The sequence below is a fragment of the Saccopteryx bilineata genome, chromosome 4 (genome assembly GCF_036850765.1).
Source record: "Saccopteryx bilineata isolate mSacBil1 chromosome 4, mSacBil1_pri_phased_curated, whole genome shotgun sequence".
NCBI classification, from domain to species: Eukaryota; Metazoa; Chordata; class Mammalia; order Chiroptera; family Emballonuridae; genus Saccopteryx; species Saccopteryx bilineata.
Genome location: NC_089493.1, coordinates 273436060 through 273457401, shown reverse-complemented (window position 1 = coordinate 273457401; position 21342 = coordinate 273436060). Strand labels below are relative to the sequence as shown.

Sequence of the window (21342 nt, the reverse complement as noted above, 5' to 3'; positions counted from 1 at the left end):
GACAGCTGGAATGGTGTTTTAAAACACTAACCAGGTCATATCACTTCCATGGTCAAAATCCTCCAAAGGCCTCTCAATGTCCGTAGAACAAAAAATACACATTTCTGATCCTCCAGGCTCATTCTGATCTGCCTTCCACTACTTCTCCGTCCCACCCTGCCTTCCCGGCTCTGGACAGACTTGGGTGGAGTGGGAGAACAGAGGAAGGGTTTTCCTGCTGTTCAAACTGTGGTCCTCAGACCAGCATCAGTGTAACCTGGAGCTTATTAGAAATACAGATGCTCAGGCCCCACCCCAGACCTACTGACTCAGAATCTGCATTTTTTTTTTTTTTTTTGTATTTTTTCTGAAGCTGGAAACGGGGAGAGACAGTCAGACAGACTCCCGCATGCGCCCGACCGGGATCCACCCGGCACGCCCACCAGGGGCATCGCTCTGCCCACTAGGGGGCGATGCTCTGCCCCTTCGGAGCATCGCTCTGCCACGACCAGAGCCACTCTAGCGCCTGGGGCAGAGGCCAAGGAGCCATCCCCAGCGCCCGGGCCATCTTTGCTCCAATGGAGCCTTGGCTGCGGGAGGGGAAGAGAGAGACAGAGAGGAAGGGGGGGGAGGGGTGGAGAAGCAGATGGGCGCTTCTCCTATGTACCCTGGCCAGGAATTGAACCCGGGTCCCCCGCACGCCAGGCCGATGCTCTACCGCTGAGCCAACCGGCCAGGGCCCAGAATCTGCATTTTAATGAAATCGCCGGGTGATCCGCAGGCAAGCACGTCAGGTGTGGTGGTTACGAGTGAGGAAGGCTTTGAAACCACAGGGCTTGAAATGAAGCTCAGCTCAACCACTCACTCGCTGGCTGACTTGGCACAAGTGACAAGTTACTTCCTGTGCAGTGAAGACCGCACCTGACCCACAGAGAGGTCTGGTCCTTCTCCAGGCTCCTGGCAGGTGACCTCCAGGACTCTGGAGTGTCCTGTAGTGAAGACCGCACCTGACCCACAGAGAGGTCTGGTCCTTCTCCAGGCTCCTGGCAGGTGACCTCCAGGACTCTGGAGTGTCCTGTGCAGTGAAGATCACATCTGACCCACAGAGAGGTCTGGTCCTTCTCCTGGCTCCTGGCAGGTGACCTCCAGGACTATAGAGTGTCCTGTGCAGTGAAGACCACATCTGACCCACAGAGAGGTCTGGTCCTTCTCCAGGCTCCTGGCAGGTGACCTCCAGGACTCTGGAGTGTCCTGTGCAGTGAAGACCACATCTGACCCACAGAGAGGTCTGGTCCTTCTCCAGGCTCCTGGCAGGTGACCTCCAGGACTCTGGAGTGTCCTGTAGTGAAGACTGTACCTGACCCACAGAGAGGTCTGGTCCTTCTCCAGGCTCCTGGCAGGTGACCTCCAGGACTCTGGAGTGTCCTGTAGTGAAGACCGCACCTGACCCACAGAGAGGTCTGGTCCTTCTCCAGGCTCCTGGCAGGTGACCTCCAGGACTCTGGAGTGTCCTGTAGTGAAGACCGCATCTGACCCACAGAGAGGTCTGGTCCTTCTCCAGGCTCCTGGCAGGTGACCTCCAGGACTCTGGAGTGTCCTTCAGTGAAGACCGCATCTGACCCACAGAGAGGTCTGGTCCTTCTCCAGGCTCCTGGCAGGTGACCTCCAGGACTCTGGAGTGTCCTTCAGTGAAGACCGCATCTGACCCACAGAGAGGTCTGGTCCTTCTCCAGGCTCCTGGCAGGTGACCTCCAGGACTCTGGAGTGTCCTGTAGTGAAGACCGCACCTGACCCACAGAGAGGTCTGGTCCTTCTCCAGGCTCCTGGCAGGTGACCTCCAGGACTCTGGAGTGTCCTTCAGTGAAGACCGCACCTGATCCACAGAGAGGTCTGGTCCTTCTCCAGGCTCCTGGCAGGTGACTTCCAGGACTCCAGAGTGTCCCGCAGAAGTGCCATTGTTTGCCTGGGGGCTTCAGCCACTGGACAGTATGACAATGTGACTTATGATGGCAGTTTTAGGGCCATGCAGTGTCAGTTCAGACCATCGGAGAAACTAATGACTAAAGGTATGAGGCACTGAAAACTGAAGGTCAGCCACTGGACAGTATGTGACTGAGCCCCAGTAAAAACTCTGGGCACTAAAGGATCCATACATTTCCCTGGTTGGCAATAATCTCTACAGAATGTCCCACTTAGTGTTGCCGCCCATGACTCCTCGGGGAGATGACCGGAAGCTCCACATCTGGACCTTTGTCCCCACGGGTCTTTACTGACTTTAATTTTTACTTTCACTATCATAAAACTGTCATCATAAGTAGTGCTGTCTTCAAGTCTGTGAGTCGTTCTAGAGAATCACTGAACCCCAGGGTAGTCACAGGGACCCAGATTTGTAGCCAACTGGTCTGAAGTGAGGGTGGTTCGGGGGAACCCCTAAATCTACAACTGATGTCTGAAGTGAGGCCAGGCTTTGGGGACTGTTCTCTCAGGCTTTGCAGTTGGCCAATTCATTGTACTTCCTTGCTTTGGGCTTCAGTTTCCCTGAGTAAGAAGTAGGCATACAAGACATCATATCTTATATGTTTGTTGAAAGATTAAATAAGATACTGAACATACAAGAGGTTCATGATAAAAATAAGTACTAATGTTCCCATTGTTCAGACAAGGAACAGAGGCGCAAAGAAGTAAATCAATTTGCCCCTAGTCACAGAGTCTGAAACCAGGTCTGGCCGACTTTGACCACAGTGCAACACTGCCTCTCATGACTTGCTCATCTGTCTGGGGAAGGAAGGACAGCTGTGGTTCTCCTGAGTGGGGGGGTGGGAGGGGTAGGGGGGGCAGCAACCTGCTATGGAACTCAGGAGTCCTCTGCGCGGAGGGTCAATCACTCACCCCAATCCCAACTGCTTCTCCTCTCCTTCCGGGATCCATATGACATGAATATCGGACTTTTTAATGTTATTCCACAGTTCTCTTTTTTCCTTCTGTTCCTCTTTTCCCCAAACTTTTTACCCTCTATTGCTTAGACTGCATAATTTCTCTTGGTCTGTCTTCGAGCTCACAAGTTCTTTCCTCTGTCATCTCTATTCTGCCACTGAGCCCATCCAATGAATATTTTATTTCGGTTACTGTACTTTGTTATTCTAAAATTTTCACTTGGTTCTTTTTTCTATCTTCTATGTCTCTGTTGATCCACTGATATTCTCTAACTTATTATTCTTTTCAAGAAGGTTCACCCTTACTTCTTGAAGCATGGTTATTATAACTGCTTTAAAGTCTTTCTCTGATAGTTCCAACATCTAGGTTGGGTCATCTTGTGGTTGGTGTCTACCGGTTATATTCCCTTTAAGAAGTTGCCAGCTTTCACTGGTTCTTCATAAATCGAGTAAGTTTGGACTGTTTTCTGGACATTTTGAATAGTATGTTATAATACTCTAGGTTTTGTTTAAATCTTATTTAATATATTGATTTTTTTTAAGCTGTAGCTGGCAATTGACCAGATTAGATTAGGACCACATGTTCTAACCAGTTTTCTTTTCTTTTTTTTTTTTTTTTTTTGTATTTTTCTGAAGCTGGAAATAGGGAGAGACAGTCAGATAGACTCCCGCATGCGCCCGACTGGGATCCACCCGGCACGCCCACCAGGGGGCAATGCTCTGCCCACCAGGGGGCGATGCTCTGCTCCTCCGGGGTGTTGCTCTGTTGCGGCCAGAGCCACTCTAGCGCCTGGGGCAGAGGCCAAGGAGCCATCCCCAGCGCCCGGGCCATCTCTGCTCCAATGGAGCCTCGCTGCGGGACGGGAAGAGAGAGACAGAGAGGAAGGAGAGGGGGAGGGGTGGAGAAGCAGATGGGCACTTCTCCTGTGTGCCCTGGCCGGGAATCGAACCCGGGACTTCTGCACGCCAGGCCGACGCTCTACCACTGAGCCAACCGGCCAGGGCCTAACCAGTTTTCTGTGTGCTGTTATTCCAATGTCAGTTCAGTTTTCAAAGCCTTTGCAGGCTATTTATTTCAGTCCCCCAGGGGCCAGCTCAGGACCTAGGTGGTGGTCTACCTTGTAGTTCAGTTCTCAAAGTCTCTGATATACTGTTAAGGATCATATCCACTCATGTGTAGCTCAGGAATGAGCCCAGGAGCAATTGTATATAAGTCTATATGGGCTCCTTTCTTGAGCCTCCTTTCTGCGATCTTCCCCATACTCTGGCTCATAGGGGCCCACTTTCATGCCCCTTCGGCTAGAAAGCAGAGGCATTAGTGTCCCCACACTGTCTCTCACTTCCTGGTACTGGGTCTGTGTTTGGGGTCAAGTGCCCGCTGCCAACCCCAGGGCACTGCTGGGAGCACAAACCAGCCTGGTCCTGTGGTTGGGAGGCATAGCTTCACTGTTAATCGCCGGCTCACAGACACTGTACCAGCTGGCAGCTTTGGGGTGATGCTGATTAGTCAAGGAAGATGCTGAGGAGACAGCCACAAGCAGCTGGGCTGAGCTATTAACTTCAAAAGCGCCAGCATGTCAACTCTCAGATACACTGCAATTATTAAAACATAGGGTAGGAGATAACGTCAGAGTAATGGCGGAGTAGGAAGCGATACCGATAAATCTCCCCCAAAACTCAACAAGATCTTCAACCAGAAACAGAAAAACCTATACTTGGAGCTTCCAGATTCTTCGCAATACACCCAAAGGTATGATTGAGTGAAAAATTGGCTAAATATATAACCAAACCCCGAAGGAAATAGGGAGTAAGAAATGCTCCGCCTTCCTCACTAACCTAAACGGGGCGGCTTTCTCTGGTAACTGTGAATATAGAAACTGAGGCGGGCAAAGGGGGTGAATAGATCCAGGCCGCCGCAGCAAAAACGGCCGAACCAGGCTGTGGCTCAGAGATCCAAGCCGAGGAAAATCTGATCCTGTGGCAACCCGGGCAATACAAGCTAACACTCGCGCCAAACCCAAACAAAGAAAGACAAGCGGAGCGGCCATTTTACCCGGTCTCCTGGTCGGTGCGCAGTTAGTGGGCGAGAGATTTCTTCCTAAGCCGCGGAAGTGGGTGCCCGTGTTGCCCCACGGAGAGGCAGGGTCAGAGGCCTTTCTGTGGGCGGAGGGCAGAGTCTCTGGGCAGCCCCAGCGCCCTGGGAAAGCCACGCACGGGAGGGAGTGAGAACTAATCCCAACGGTGGAGATTTTCCGTGCTGGAGGCTATTTCACTCAGAGGGAACCGCGGCCGGCCTCATATCCTGGTTTGCGCGTGCAGATAAGGAGTGAGCGATTCCTCCGAGTGCCTCGGCAGTGCGCGCCCGTGTTATCGCAGAGAGGGGCAGAGTCAGGGGCCTTTGTGTGGGCCAAAGCGGAATCTCGGGACGCCCCAGCGCCTTGCAAAAGCCGCGCACGGGGACGGAGCGAGACTCAATTCCAACGCTGCAACTTTTCCCTGCGGTTGGGGGTTTCACTCAGAGCGTGAGACTGCTGGCCGGATATCCTGGTTGCAGACAGTGAGTGAGAGTTTCCTCCAAGCGCCCCGGAAGTGGGCGTCCGCTTGTGTTACCAGATAGAGTGGCAGAGCCAGAGGTCTTCGAGTGGGCGGAAAGCCCGCCTGATTATGCTAGCAGCTCTGACTGACTGAGCCTTACCCAGAGCCCTGTGCTGAGTGGAAATAGAGTGGGGAGTTGCCAGCAATTTGAGCCTCTTACTATCCAGGCAGAGGCAGCAGCAACCCCATACCTGGACTATCAGGCTACTAATTGAGGAAGGAAAGACTAGGAGAAAGGCTCCAGGAACACGGACTCTCTCACTGTCGGAGCCTATAAATGCTAATGAGCCTCGACTCCCAACGAGAATAAAGCACAATACATGACATTGCCATAGAGACTTATCAACTGCAAACCTCTACCTGAGCGTGCCAAAGGGGCAGAACCCGGGGTACAGAGTCACCGACCAGGAAGAGGGAGAGAAAAGAAAAAGCAAGAAGATAACCTCTCAAAATCAAGAATAATCTGCAGACTTTATAACCTATCCCATTTTATTATATTTGTTCGTTTGTTTCTCTTATCTTCATTCTTGAGACTTTTTTTTCCTCCTCCAATTTGGCCGATTAACTCTCTACCGGTCTTACTCTCTCCTCTCCTGGAACTACACTACCCATAAGTGTTACATCTCCCATTATCTTTTCTCTTCTCTTCCTTTCTCTCTATGAGGGTTGCACTCCAAAACCCTTAACTCTCTCTCTCTCTCTCTCCTTTCTTTTTTCTTCTTTTAGTGGTTCCCTCTTTTTTTCTCTCTCTCTCTTTCTTTTCTCCTTCTATATTAGTTTCTTCCTTTCTCCTTTACATCTCCTCTCATTCAAACCTCAATAACAAACAAATTATCTTATCTGGGACTCAAACCTATGTTTGTGGCATTTTGGGGGGTTTTTACTTCACCTTTTTAACTCACTAGCAGTGCTCCCATCCCTGGCTCTCCATATTATCTAGTTCTTTTTTTTTTTTTTTTTTTTTTTTTTTTTTTTTTTTTGTATTTTTCTGAAGCTGGAAACAGGGAGAGACAGTCAGACAGACTCCCGCATGCGCCCGACCGGGATCCACCCGGCACGCCCACCATGGGGCGACGCTCTGCCCACCAGGGGGCGATGCTCTGCCCATCCTGGGCGTCGCCATGTTGCGACCAGAGCCACTCCAGCGCCTGAGGCAGAGGCCACAGAGCCATCCCCAGCGCCCGGGCCATCTTTGCTCCAATGGAGCCTTGGCTGCGGGAGGGGAAGAGAGAGACAGAGGGGAAGGCGCGGCGGAGGGGTGGAGAAGCAAATAGGCGCTTCTCCTGTGTGCCCTGGCCGGGAATCGAACCCGGGTCCTCCGCACGCTAGGCCGACGCTCTACCGCTGAGCCAACCGGCCAGGGCGATATTATCTAGTTCTTGTTCCACTAAATACAATAGTAAGTTTTTAATTTGTCCCCCCATTTTTCCATTTTCCTCTTATTCCTCTCATCATAACTCTTAGAAAACCAACACCTAAAAGCAAATCATTTTATTCTTGACCCAAATTTTTTCCTTATTTGCTTTTGTGGGTCCATACGCTCTTTTTTTTTTTTTTTTTTTCTTTCTCTCTTTTTTGCCCCTTTATTACTTTTCCCCAATTCAGGCCCTCCATCACAGGCATTGTTTGTTATAACTCACAGTCCACCACAAGATTTTCTCAAGAAAGAGGGGAGAGGAGAGGAGAGGAAAAAAAGAGGGGGGGAATAATTTCCTTTTTTAAAAAATTTTTATTTTATTTTATTTTTCTTTATTTCATTATTAATTTTTTTTAAAAAAAACAACTCTTTTCGATTTATTTTTTTTTTTTTAACTTTTTATTCTTTATTAAATCTCATTAATACTATCAACAAAACCACCCTCAGATGCCGTTAAGGAAGAGAAAATCGAATATCATGGATACAAAAGAAAGAGAGGTAACACAGCTAGATGAGGAAAAATCTATGGAGAAAAAATTTAATATATTGGAAACCTTGGAGCTAAATGACAGAGAATTCAAGATAGAAATCCTAAAAATCCTCCGAGATATACAAGAAAACACAGAAAGGCAATATAGGGAGCTCAGAAAACAACTCCATGAACACAAAGAATATATGTCCAAGGAAATTGAAACTATAAAAACAAATCAAACAGAGATGAAAAACTCAATTCACGAGCTGAAAAACGAAGTAACAAGCTTAGCTAATAGAACAGGTCAGATAGAAGAGAGGATTAGTGAAATAGAAGACAAGCAACTTGAGGCACAACAGAGAGAAGAAGAAAGAGACTCAAAAATTAAAAATAATGAGATAGCCCTACAAGAATTATCTGACTCCATCAAAAAGAATAACATAAGAATAATAGGTATATCAGAGGGAGAAGAGAGAGAAAATGGAATGGAGAACATACTTAAACAAATAATTGATGAGAACTTCCCAAGCCTGTGGAAAGAACTAAAGCCTCAAGTTCAAGATGCAAACAGAACTCCAAGTTTTCTTAACCCCAACAAACCTACTCCAAGGCATATCATAATGAAATTGACACAAACCAACAGCAAAGAAAAAATTCTCAAGGCAGCCAGGGAAAAGAAGAATACAACATATAAAGGAAGGCCCATTAGATTATCATCAGATTTCTCAGCAGAAACTCTACAAGCTAGAAGAGAGTGGACCCCAATATTTAAAGTCCTGAAAGAGAGGAACTTTCAGCCACGAATACTATACCCATCAAAGCTATCCTTCAAATACGAAGGAGAAATAAAAACATTCACAGATACAGAAAAGATGAGGGAATTTATCATCAGAAAACCCCCACTCCAGGAATTACTAAAGGGGGTTCTCCAATCAGATACAAAGAACAAAAAAAAAACAGAGCCACAAGTAAAAGCTCCAAGAAGAACACAATAAAACCAAATTTAAACTGTGACAACAACAAAAAGAAAGAGGGGGAGAAGACGGAGATTAACAGTAGCAAAGGACGATGGAGTGCAAAAGTACTCACAAAATAGTTCGCTACAATGAACAGGGTAGGGACCCTTTTCATTACTCAAAGGTAACCACCATTGAAAAAACCACCACAGAAGCACATGAGATAAAAAAGATAGCAACAGAGGAAAGATGTATGGAATACAACCAAATAAAAACAAAAGATAGAAAAACGAAAGAGAAGGATCAAACAAGACACAAAACTAACAGAAAGCAAGATATAAAATGGCAATAGGGAACTCACAAGTATCAATAATTACACTAAATGTAAATGGATTAAACTCACCAATAAAAAGGCACAGAGTAGCAGAATGGATTAAAAAAGAAAATCCAACTGTATGCTGCCTACAGGAAACTCATCTAAGTAACAAGGATAAAAACAAATTCAAAGTGAAAGGCTGGAAAACAATACTCCAAGCAAATAACATCCAAAAAAAGCAGGTGTAGCAATACTCATATCGGATAATGCTGACTACAAGACAGGAAAAGTACTTAGAGACAAAAATGGCCATTTCATAATGGCTAAGGGGACACTGAATCAAGAAGACATAACAATTCTTAATATATATGCACCAAACCAAGGAGCACCAAAATATATAAGACAGCTACTTATTGATCTTAAAACAAAAACTGACAAAAATACAATCATACTTGGAGACCTCAATACACCGCTGACGGCTCTAGATCGGTCATCCAAACAGAGAATCAACAAAGACATAGTGGCCTTAAACAAAACACTAGAGCACCTGGATATGATAGACATCTACAGGACATTTCATCCCAAAGTGACTGAGTATACATTTTTCTCCAGTGTACATGGATCATTCTCAAGAATTGACCATATGTTGGGCCACAAAAACAATATCAGCAAATTCAGAAAAATTGAAGTTGTACCAAGCATATTTTCTGATCATAAAGCCTTGAAACTAGAATTCAACTGCAAAAAAGAGGAAAAAAATCCCACAAAAATGTGGAAACTAAACAACATACTTTTAAAAAATGAATGGGTCAAAGAAGAAATAAGTGCAGAGATCAAAAGATATATACAGACTAATGAAAATGACAATACGACATATCAGAATCTATGGGATGCAGCAAAAGCAGTGATAAGAGGGAAGTTCATATCGCTTCAGGCATATATGAACAAACAAGAGAGAGCCCAAGTGAACCACTTAACTTCCCACCTTAAGGAACTAGAAAAAGAAGAACAAAGACAACCCAAAACCAGCCGAAGAAAGGAGATAATAAAAATCAGAGCAGAAATAAATGAATTAGAGAACAGAAAAACTATAGAAAAAATTAATAGAACAAGGAGCTGGTTCTTTGAAAAGATCAACAAAATTGACAAACCCTTGGCAAGACTTACCAAGGAAAAAAGAGAAAGAACTCATATAAACAAAATCCAAAATGAAAGAGGAGAAATCACCACGGACACCGTAGATATACAAAGAATTATTGTAGAATACTAGGAAAAACTTTATGCCACTAAATTCAACAACCTAGAAGAAATGGATAAATTCCTAGAACAATACAACCTTCCTAGACTGAGTCAAGAAGAAGCAGAAAGCCTAAACAGACCTATCAGTAGAGAAGAAATAGAAAAAAACATTAAAAACCTCCCCAAAAATAAAAGTCCAGGCCCTGACGGCTATACCAGCGAATTTTATCAAACATTCAAAGAAGACTTGGTTCCTATTCTACTCAAAGTCTTCCAAAAAATTGAAGAAGAAGCAATACTTCCAAACACATTTTATGAGGCCAACATAACCCTCATACCAAAACCAGGCAAGGATGGCACAAAAAAAGAAAACTACAGACCAATATCTCTAATGAATACAGATGCTAAAATACTAAACAAAATACTAGCAAATCGAATACAACAACATATTAAAAAAATAATACATCATGATCAAGTGGGATTCATCCCAGAATCTCAAGGATGGTTCAACATACGTAAAACGGTTAATGTAATACACCATATCAACAAAACAAAGAACAAAAACCACATGATCTTATCAATAGACGCAGAAAAGGCTTTCGATAAAATACAACACAATTTTATGTTTAAGACTCTCAACAAAATGGGTATAGAAGGAAAATATCTCAACATGATAAAGGCCATATATGATAAACCATCAGCTAACATCATATTAAATGGCACTAAACTGAAGGCTTTCCCCCTTAAATCAGGAACAAGACAGGGTTGTCCACTCTCTCCACTCTTATTTAATGTGGTACTAGAGGTTCTAGCCAGAGCAATCAGACAAGACAAAGAAATAAAAGGCATCCATATCGGAAAAGAAGAAGTAAAGGTATCACTTTTTGCAGATGATATGATCCTATACATCGAAAACCCCAAAGAATCCACAAAAAGACTACTAGAAACAATAAGCCAATACAGTAAGGTCACAGGATACAAAATTAACATACAGAAGTCAATAGCCTTTCTATATGCCAACAATGAAACAACTGAGAAGGAACTCAAAAGAATAATCCCCTTCACGATTGCAACAAAAAAAATAAAATACTTAGGAATAAACATAACAAAGAATGTAAAGGACTTATATAATGAAAACTATAAACCATTGTTAAGGGAAGTCGAAAAAGATATAATGAGATGGAAGAATATACCTTGTTCTTGGCTAGGAAGAATAAATATAATCAAGATGGCTATATTACCCAAAGCAATATACAAATTTAATGCAATTCCCATCAAAATTCCAATGACATTTTTTAAAGAAATAGAGCAAAAAATCATCAGATTTATATGGAACTATAAAAAACCCCGAATAGCCAAAGCAATCCTAAAGAAAAAGAATGAAGCTGGGGGCATAACAATACCTGACTTCAAACTCTATTATAGGGCCACGACAATCAAAACAGCATGGTATTGGCAGAAAAATAGACACTCAGACCAATGGAACAGAATAGAAAGTCCAGAAATAAAACCACATATATATAGTCAAATAATTTTTGATAAAGGGGCCAACAACACACAATAGAGAAAAGAAAGCCTCTTCAATAAATGGTGCTGGGAAAACTGGAAAGCCACATGCAAAAGAATGAAACTGGACTACAGTCTCTCCCCCTGTACAAAAATTAACTCAAAATGGATCAAAGATCTAAACATAAGACCTGAAACAATTAAGTACATAGAAGAAGACATAGGTACTCAACTCATGGACCTGGGTTTTAAAGAGCATTTTATGAATCTGACTCCAATGGCAAGAGAAGTGAAGGCAAAAATTAATGAATGGGACTACATCAGACTAAGAAGTTTTTGCTCAGCAAGGGAAACTGATAACAAAATAAACAGAAAGCCAACTAAATGGGAAATGATATTTTCAAACAACAGCTCAGATAAGGGCCTAATATCCAAAATATACAAAGAACTCATAAAACTCAACAACAAACAAACAAACAATCCAATAAAAAAATGGGAAGAGGATATGAATAGACACTTCTCCCAGGAAGAAATACAAATGGCCAACAGATATATGAAAAGATGCTCATCTTCTTTAGCTATTAGAGAAATGCAAATCAAAACGGCAATGAGATACCACCTCACACCTGTTCGATTAGCTGTTATTAGCAAGTCAGGTAATAGCAAATGTTGGAGAGGCTGTGGAGAAAAAGGAACCCTCATACACTGTTGGTGGGAATGTAAAGTAGTACAACCATTATGGAAGAAAGTATGGTGGTTCCTCAAAAAACTGAAAATAGAACTACCTTATGACCCAGCAATCCCTCTACTGGGTATATATCCCCAAAACTCAGAAACATTGATACGTAAAGACACATGCAGCCCCATGTTTATTGCAGCATTGTTCACAGTGGCCAGGACATGGAAACAACCAAAAAGCCCATCAATAGATGACTGGATAAAGAAGATGTGGCACATATACACTATGGAATACTACTCAGCCATAAGAAATGATGACATCGGAACATTTACAGCAAAATGGTGGGATCTTGATAACATGATACGAAGCGAAATAAGTAAATCAGAAAAAAACAGGAACTGTATTATTCCATACGTAGGTGGGACATAATAGTGAAACTAAGAGACATTGATAAGAGTGTGGTGGTTACGGGGGGGAGGGGGGAATGGGAGAGGGATAGGGGGTGGGAGGGGCACAAAGAAAACAAGATAGAAGGTGACAGAGGACAATCTGACTTTGGGTGGTGGGTATGCAACATAATTGAACGACAAGATAACCTGGACTTGTTATCTTTGAATATATGTATCCTGATTTATTGATGTCACCCCATTAAAAAATAAAATTATTTAAAAAACAACAACAACAACAACAAAAAAAAAAAACATAGATATGATTTTCCAAGTGAACCACTTCTGGGATGGACAGGTCCACAAACTGATTTGCCTTTAATTCCCATAACAGGAATAATTTGCTATGTTTTACACAAGAGAAAGTTGGGACTCAAGAGAGGTGAACGCATCTGCTTGAAGTCACACAGCTGGTTCACAGTGGGGCCAAGATGCAAACCTCAGCACGTGTGATTCAAGGGTCTGCTCCTCTATGGCAGTGTCCATCACTGTCATCATCATCATCATCATCATCATCATCATCATCATCCTATCTGGTATTTACTGAGCACTAACTATGTGCAAGGCTTTATCTAAAGCTTTTTATATGAAGTATCAAGACTGGAAGGTTATAACAGAGGAGGAAACTGAGGTTCAAGAAAGGGATATCATTCACCCAAGGTCACACACACTTGATAAGTGGTAAAAGGGACATTCAAACCAAATTGTATCTCATTCTAATCCATGCTCTGAATGGCTGTTCAACCACCTCTCTAGGAGGCAGAGCTGGGCCTGGTGCCCAGGAAGTTGGGCTGGGAGGGGAGGAGCCGGAGGCTGCTGGGAGGCCGCAGGGAGGGGGCATGGCAGAGGCCGGCCGAGGCCAGATGCTGGGGAACATCTGTGCCCTAGAACAGATCCACAGCCTCTCTCCGTCTCGAGGGAGTTTCTGGCTCTCGCAGAATGGCCATGTCCCTCTCATACTGGCAAACCTCCGCTTCTCCCCTGTCCTACTTCCCGAACAACACTTTTCCAGCATGTCCATTCTATGCCTATTCGATCCTGGGGTCGTCCCAGGCGAGAGGGTGGCAGCACTTGTGTCCCAGACCTCCCATCTCATTCTCTACCGCGTCTCCCCACCCAGCCCATCTCACCAGCAGATTCAATTACCCAATTTGATGCTACAGCTGCAGAAAGCCAAGCAATTATGGAAAACAGACCAGGTGCCTTGGAACTCGCTCTCGCAGAGGGGCCTGAGAGGCCTCCACGCAGACAGCGGGGTGGGGCAGAGGCAGGGCAGTCCTGGCAGATGCTTACCCACCCAGGCTGCACAAGAGAACCGCCTGGGAGCTTTGAGAAGTGCGGCCCATCCCCCAGCGCAGATGCCCTGGCCGATTGCGTTGCTCTGGGCTGGACCCCCAGGTCAGCAGGATTTTTAAAGGTCCCCACCTGATATGAATGTACAGACAGGGTTAGGAGGACTATTGATGTGCAGATGGAGGGATCACCGCCGGACAGTCTGATGCTAACAGGGACTACTGCAATTCCCGGGTCTTCTATGTACCGGCTTCCCCACGCGTGGTCTGCGGACCTGCAGCATCAGCTCACTCAGGTGCTGTCAGAAATGGAGAAACCCAGGCCCCACCCCGGTCTGAATGAGTCAGATCTGCCATTTTAACAAACCCCTGGGAGATGTCTACACATGTTCATGTTTCAGGCGCCATGTTCTTTGGTCCTTGCTAGAAACATGAAGAGTCGGCCACAGCAAAGAGCGTCAGGCATTACCAGGTTTCCCTTCTTGGGGGCTCCACGGCTGCCCGGCACTGATTGCCAGTGATGGGCCCAGGTCCGTTCCTGCAGCAGCTGCCTGGAGAACTTTAACAGGACAGGTGGGCAGCAGGCCAGAGTCCTCCATGCTAACCCCTGGCAGCCTGTTAGCTCCCAGGTTGAAGCATGAAGCCGGCCTCGATTTCTCTTGCAGACCTCAGTTTCCCTTCTGGGGTAGGGCCCTCCCGGATCTCTCCCCCTCCCCTACAACTTTCAGCTCCCAGCTCACACATCACCTCACTCCCCAGACGAGGTAAGGCATCTAGCAATATGTCCTCCCCCTCTCCGTCATTACCCTGAGACCAATTCACAATGAAGCTATCACTGCTGTGGCATCTGATTAATGTCTGGTCTGTCCGCTGCTAAAGTTAAGCTCAATGACAACATGTATCATGGATATCTGGTTCTCTATTGAATCTATAGCAACTAGTGGACAGTGCCAGGCACGCAGTAGGGGCTCAAAAGTTTTCAATCCGTGGGGACTGACACGGCCTGGTCAGCTCTTGCCACCAAAAACTAGACCTGACCCTCTCCCACTCCCACCATCAGAGGATGCCTGTATGCGGCATGCCCCCCCTCCGGCTTCCTCCCGGCATTGGAAACCTTTCCAAACCTCTTGACCAAGATCAGCAGATGAGTAAGAGTTTCGAATGCTCTTCAGAAGGCCAGGAAGCCAAGGGTACTTAAGGGAACCCGAGGGAGGTTCAAGGCTAGAGAAACATGACATAAACATTTATTTCCTTCTAACCTTGTGATTTTCCCAAAACTTCATCTCCAAGCAGACAGAGGGCCTTCCTCTGCTGCTGGGAGGGACAGGGACAGGAAGGCAATACCCTACCCAGGTAAGTCTGTAAAATCAGTTTTTCCTGCCCTGGTTGGGTAGCTCTGTTGGTTAGAGCAAAATCCAGAAGCTCAGAGGTTGGATCCCCAGTCAGGGCACATACAGAACAGATCGATGTTCCTGTCTCTTTTTCCCCCTCCCCCTTCCTCTCTCTCTAAAATCAATAAAATAAACAATAAATAAATACACAAAGGAGAAGATAATACCTTTTGGGGTTTTCCACAGATTCTCAGACTCTAAGTTGACAAAGCGGGTAGAACATATTATTTAAGTTATATATCTATGCCCCATATTCTTTCAGAAAAGCCTTAAGGTGGCATCTGGCTGCAGAAATTTGCCATCCTTCGAGGAATAATAAGAATAGCTAATACTGGCCCTGGCCAGTTGGCTCAGTGGTAGAGCATCAGCCTGGCGTGCGGAAGTCCTGGGTTCGATTCCCGGCCAGGGCACACAGGAGAAGCGCTCATCTGCTTCTCCGCCCCTCCCCCTCTCCTTCCTCTCTGTCTCTCTCTTCCCCTCCCACAGCCAAGGCTCCATTGGAGCAAAGATGGCCCGGGCGCTGAGGATGGCTCCTCAGGCACTAGAATGGCTCTGGTCGCAATGGAGCGATGCCCCGGATGGGCAGAGCATCACCCCCTGGTGGGCGTGCCGGGTGGATCCCAGTCAGGCGCATGCGGGAGTCTGTCTGACTGCCTCCCTGTTTCCAGCTTCAGAAAAATACAAAAAAAACCCCAAACAGAACAAAACAAAAAAAAGAATAGCTAATACTTAGCGAGCATTTTCTAAGCCAGCACCAGTCCAAGCCTTTACCTATATTAAGCCATTTTGGACTTGACAACAATCTACTGACATGATGACCATTATTCCCACTTCACAGACGAGGCAGCTGAGGTGCAGATCGCCAAGGAAAGTGCCAGATCGCAGATAGCCCTGGGCGCCCGGCTCGGGGCTGGCCCTAACCTCTGTACTTCCCCGCTCAGAGCGGCGGTGATAGTGGTAACGTGTCTCAGGGAGGACAGTCAGCAGGGGTCCAGCCTCGGCATCCAGGAAGCACCCTGAACTGCTCAGAGGAATTCTGGGTTCTGGGCACCTGATGCTGCATTTCTTTCTTTTCTTTTTTTCAAATTGTGGTAAGATGCATGTAACACAGTATTTACCATTTTAACCGTTTTTTAGGTAAACAATTTAGTGAAATTAGACAATTCCCATTGGTCATGCAACCATCACCACCATCACCACCTCCAGAATCTCTTCATCTTCCCAAACTAAAATTTTTACCCAGTAAACAGTAACTCCCCATTCTCCCTCCTCCCCTTAGCCCCTTATAATCTCTACTGTACTTCCTGTCTCTTATCAGTTGGACTACTGTAGAAACCTCATAGAAATGGAATCATACAGTATTTCATCTCTGACTTACTTCACTTAGCATAACGTCCTCAAGGTTCATCCAAGTTGGAGCAGGTGTCAGAATCTCATTCTTTTTAAGGCTGAATGACATTCCACCAGACGTCTAGCCCACATTTGGTTTAGCTGTTCAGCCATCCATTGCCGCACACTTGGGTTGCTCCCACCTGTTGCTATTGGGAACATGCTGCTATGAACACAGGAATGCAGATATCTGAGTCCGGCTTTCCATTCTTTTGGGTGTACACCCGGAAGAAGAATTGCGGAATCATATATGGTAATTCTACTTAGAAATTTTTCACAGCCATGAGCAAGCTCCATTTCTTTTTTTAATTTCTTTTCTGATTTTCCCCTACTTACAATCACAGCCCGGTCACTTCAGTGGCCAACCCCACTCCACGTTCCTGAACTGCGTGTTGCTATCTCAGGAGTCGAAAAGCAATTTCCCTCTCTTTTCTTTAAACTTCAGCTGCAGAAATCACCTGATTGAAAATTATAGCAGAACCCTCGTCCCACACAAGAAAAGAACTGCTCAGAAAGCCCAGCCTACCAGCTAATTACAGGCTTTTACCAGGATCCTTAGCAAAGCCTTAAATTGCAAATCAACCTTATTCTCCTTACCAAGTGTTTGGAAACAAGTTCATGGGCTGGGTTTCAGAACCTTGGCTCGGAGGTGACAGCTCTTTCCCCTAGCTGATAAGTAAAGCAAGTCAGAACCTTCTGAATGTGGATTCAGGAGAACAGTAGCTCTGTCTAGATGTGTATCAGCTCAGTCCTCATCCTTTTATTACTCCAGCCGGCGCCTGTATGAAAAACACCAGCCCAGCTGGGATTTCCGCTCACAGCTGTGGTTCCGCACACTGACTGGGTAGGGCTTGCCTGGTCAAGGCACATATGGGAGTTGATGCTTCCAGCTCCTCCCCCCTTCTCTCTCTCTGTTTCTCTCTCTCCCTCTCTCTCTCCTCTCTAAAAATGAATAAATAAAAAAAATTAAACAAAAAAGAAATAGCTGCCACGCTTTAAAAAATACATATCTATATAGAGCCCAGGACCCCAGCTTAGTCCAACCGAGTCAGAGTCTCTGGAGTAGGGTATGACCACTGGTTGCATTTCCAAGTTCCCAGCTGATTCTGAAGTGCATCCCGGGTTGAGAATCCTTACTGAAGTGGACAGGAGGCCCTGCAATCTTTCCTTGTCTATAAAGAACAAGTTCAATGGGCTTTTAACTTGAGGAGAGGGAACCCTGAGTTACAGGCTCGAAAGCCCAATGATTAAAAGAGAGAATCGGGTCTTTTTTGAACAGAGAGCACAGTCCTTGTCTGATGGGAGCTGCTGACGACAGCCACCTCAAGTACAGTGGGTCGATGAGAGATGTGGGGGAGGGGCTGGGGGGTGCTGCTCCAATTTGAGGCTTCTGCTTTATGGGGTTCACACGTGGAGTTCAAGGGCTTCAAAAGACCTCTGAACTACATGCAAAATTTCTTGCCTTCCTGTGTGTTTTTCTAAGGAGGGTCCTCCAGAGGCCATATCACATTCTCTGACACTCTGTCACACACCCCTGAACACTAGAATGAATAACCTCTGCTTTTATCAAAGTAGTCCATGCAGTGGTATAGAATAGTTTGGTTTTTTTTTTTAAAGGTTTAGACGCCTTCATATTTACATTCACCTGGAGGGAATTAACATGCTCCTGGTTAATGACACAAAAAAGTGTCAGAGTGATGTCCACAGAATGGTCTGGAAACCCCCCTCCCCCACAAGAGCAGGTGTTGCTCACTCGACATTCCAGTACTTGGAAATAGAGTCTGGCACAGAGAACGGACTTAACACATGCCTCATGAATGAACGAATACCTTTACCAAAGACCTGCATCCTCTATCTGCAACGACGCTTATGTGAACAAGGAGGAGTGTGTGGAATGACACACACCAGGACATTAAAGGCGCTGACGTCGGGCAGAAGGGACTGGAAGGGGAGGATGAAGACAGTACAATTTCCTCTTAATAAGAGCTGACAGTTACTGAGTGCCTGCTAGGTGCTGGGCACAGCTCTCAGCGCTGATAACGGCCACCATTCAATTCCCGTAACAATCCTCCCAAGCGCCCGTGTACAATGATCCCCATGTGACGGGTGAGAAAACCTAAGCGCACAGATCTTGTCCAAGGCCACAGCCAGGAGCCAGGCGCTGCCCCCGCCCAGCCCATGCATTTCATTCCGCTGCTCTTCTGATTCCTGTCCTTACATGGCTTCGGGTTGTGTTACTTGTTATAACAACCATGTGCTACATTTTTTCATGAAATATAACAGTGTCGGGGCTTTTCATACAGGCTCTCAACATGCCCCCCTCCCCCCACTCTGTGACCATCCTAATCTAAAGGTATGCTGGCACTACCTTGGTGCTCGAGGAAATGCAGATCCCTTGATCTTTGGAGCTAACAAGACCAGGGCTTGAATCCTATCTCTACCAGCTTGAGTCACTGTTTAGCTTTGTAAATTGATGAGGATGACACTGACTTGACAGGGTAGACTCTAACGAACATTAGCAGTAATATCGGTGAAGCCCCTGCCGTGAAGACGACACAGGAGATAATAAGCATTACCTCTGTGAACACTAAGCATGTTGTGGCGGGCAGCCTCTGAAATGACTCCCAATAAGCCCTACCTCCCAGTACTCCTGCCTTTGTGCAATCCATTCCCCTTGATTGTGAGCTGGACCAAGTGAGCTGCTTCTAATGAGTAAAAAGGATAGGATAGCATTTCTGAGATTAGGTTATGAAAAGTCTTTGGCTTCCACCTTGCTCACCTGCTCTTGCTCCCTCACTTGCCCATGCTGATAGAAGTCATTTGCCCTGTGTGAGTTGCCCTACGGTGAAGGCCATGTGGTGAAGAACTGAGGACGGTCAACTGGCCAACACCCAGGAAGGAACTCAGGCCTCCAGTCCAACAGCCTGCAAGAAACTTAATTCTGCCAACGATTATATAGGTGAGCTAGAAAACAGACACTCTCCTGGTGTGAGCCAGTTGGCTCAGTGGACAGTGTCAGCCCAGCGTGCGGACATCCTGAGTTTGACCCCAATCGGGGCACACATGAGAAATGACCATATGCTTCTCTTCCCCTACCTCTCTCCCTTTTCTCTCTCTTCCCCTCTCACAGCCAGTGGCTTAACTGGTTCAAGCGTCAGCCCTGGCACTGAAGATAGCTCAGCTGGCCTGAGCGTTTGGCTTAGGCACTAAGGATAGCTCGGTTGATTCAAGCATCAGCTCTAGATGGGGGTTGCCAGTGGATCCGTCAGGGCACATGTGGAAGTCTGTCTCTATCTCCCTTCCTCTCTTTAAAAAAAAAAAAAAAAGCAGATCTTCTTCTAGTTGAGCCTTCAAATGACACTGCAGCCCCAGCTAATATCTTAATACCTTTCAGAGAACTTTGGCCAGAAGCACCCAGCAAAAGTATGCATGGATTCCTAACTCACAGAAACTATGAGATAATAATATATGTTCCTTGTTTTAAGCCATTACATTTTAGAGTGATTTGTTATGCAGCAGTGGATAACTAGTACACCCTAGAAACAAAAGATTAAATTCACCAGAGTGGCACATGAAGCTTCTACTTAAATACTAAGTCCTCTCAGAAACCTTTCAAAATCTGCCTCTCAGAAGATTCTGAGGCCTCTATTTCCCGATTAGAATGTAAGCTACTTGAGTGATATCAAAGCTTACATAGTGAGCACTTATTATTCCAAAGTTCTAAGTCTCTTAATCTTTACAACAAACCTAGAGTGCAAATACTATTATTACCCACATCTTATAGGTGAAGAAACTGAGGCTCAGAGGGGTTAAGTAACGCCCAAGGCATCAGTCATGAGGAAGTGCCAGGAAATATGGTTCCAAAAGTTTACATTTGTAACAGTTATGCTATGTGGCTCTAAGAGTCTTGCTCAAGTCCACAAATGGTAAGTAAACTCAAATCTTGGTAGCTGAACACCAGACATGAAGTTTTTAAACATTGCCCTTTCTAGGTGCCTTCTATCTCTAGAATATTAAGTTGAACATACCTCACCTGGGAAGTCATCAGTCTACCTACCTGTAAACACTAGGCTGGCATTTTCCAGTTCTTCTTGGGGAACTTTGAAGCTGAATGATTCATTATAGAAAGGATCAATTGTGCCTCTTAAGAAGGATGTCTTCTTTGTTTTCACAAGCTTGAGTCCATGTACCAGCTGAATTTTCACAAAGGGGTCTGAGAATTGGATACAATATCCCATAAGGTTAGAGATCATGAAACCCAATTTACCCATCCATTCAATTTTGCATCCATTCATTCTTTTACTCTTTCACTTTTTCTTTCCTTCCATCCATCCATCCATCCATCCATCCTCCATCTTCCCATCTGAAAGACCAACCACCTACCCATCCTTTCATCTGTTTTTCCATCAATCTATCCATCTTCCTATCTACCCCTCTTTTCACTCATCCATTTTCCCATCTATCTATCTTTCATTCCTCCTTTTCCCTCCCTCTTTTCTTCTAGCCATCCAATATTTATCAAGCTCCTCCCATGTGTAGTGCATTTCACAGATGAAGAAGCTGAGGACTCAAGATGATAAATTATTTGCTTAAGATCTGGCTAATGACCCAGACCCAGAGCCTGTCCTGCTTTTCTGTCCTGGGAACCCGTTATCATGTCAGTGAGCCCACAGCCCATAAACAGAACAGAGATGGCAGAATTAGAACTATCATTCTTAGATCACTTTACAGC

General features: G+C 45.4%; 1 protein-coding gene across 6 annotated transcripts in view; it reads right to left on the bottom strand.

Moving 5' to 3' along the window:
- SYT17 (synaptotagmin 17) overlaps nucleotides 1–21342 on the bottom strand; it is an 87912-nt gene that overhangs the window by 23384 nt on the left and 43186 nt on the right. For all 6 annotated transcript variants that reach the window (XM_066274737.1, XM_066274739.1, XM_066274736.1 and 3 more), the window contains one exon: nucleotides 20668–20823. In XM_066274737.1, the coding sequence (XP_066130834.1) occupies nucleotides 20668–20823 (156 nt within the window). The remainder of the gene's footprint in view (nucleotides 1–20667; nucleotides 20824–21342) is intronic.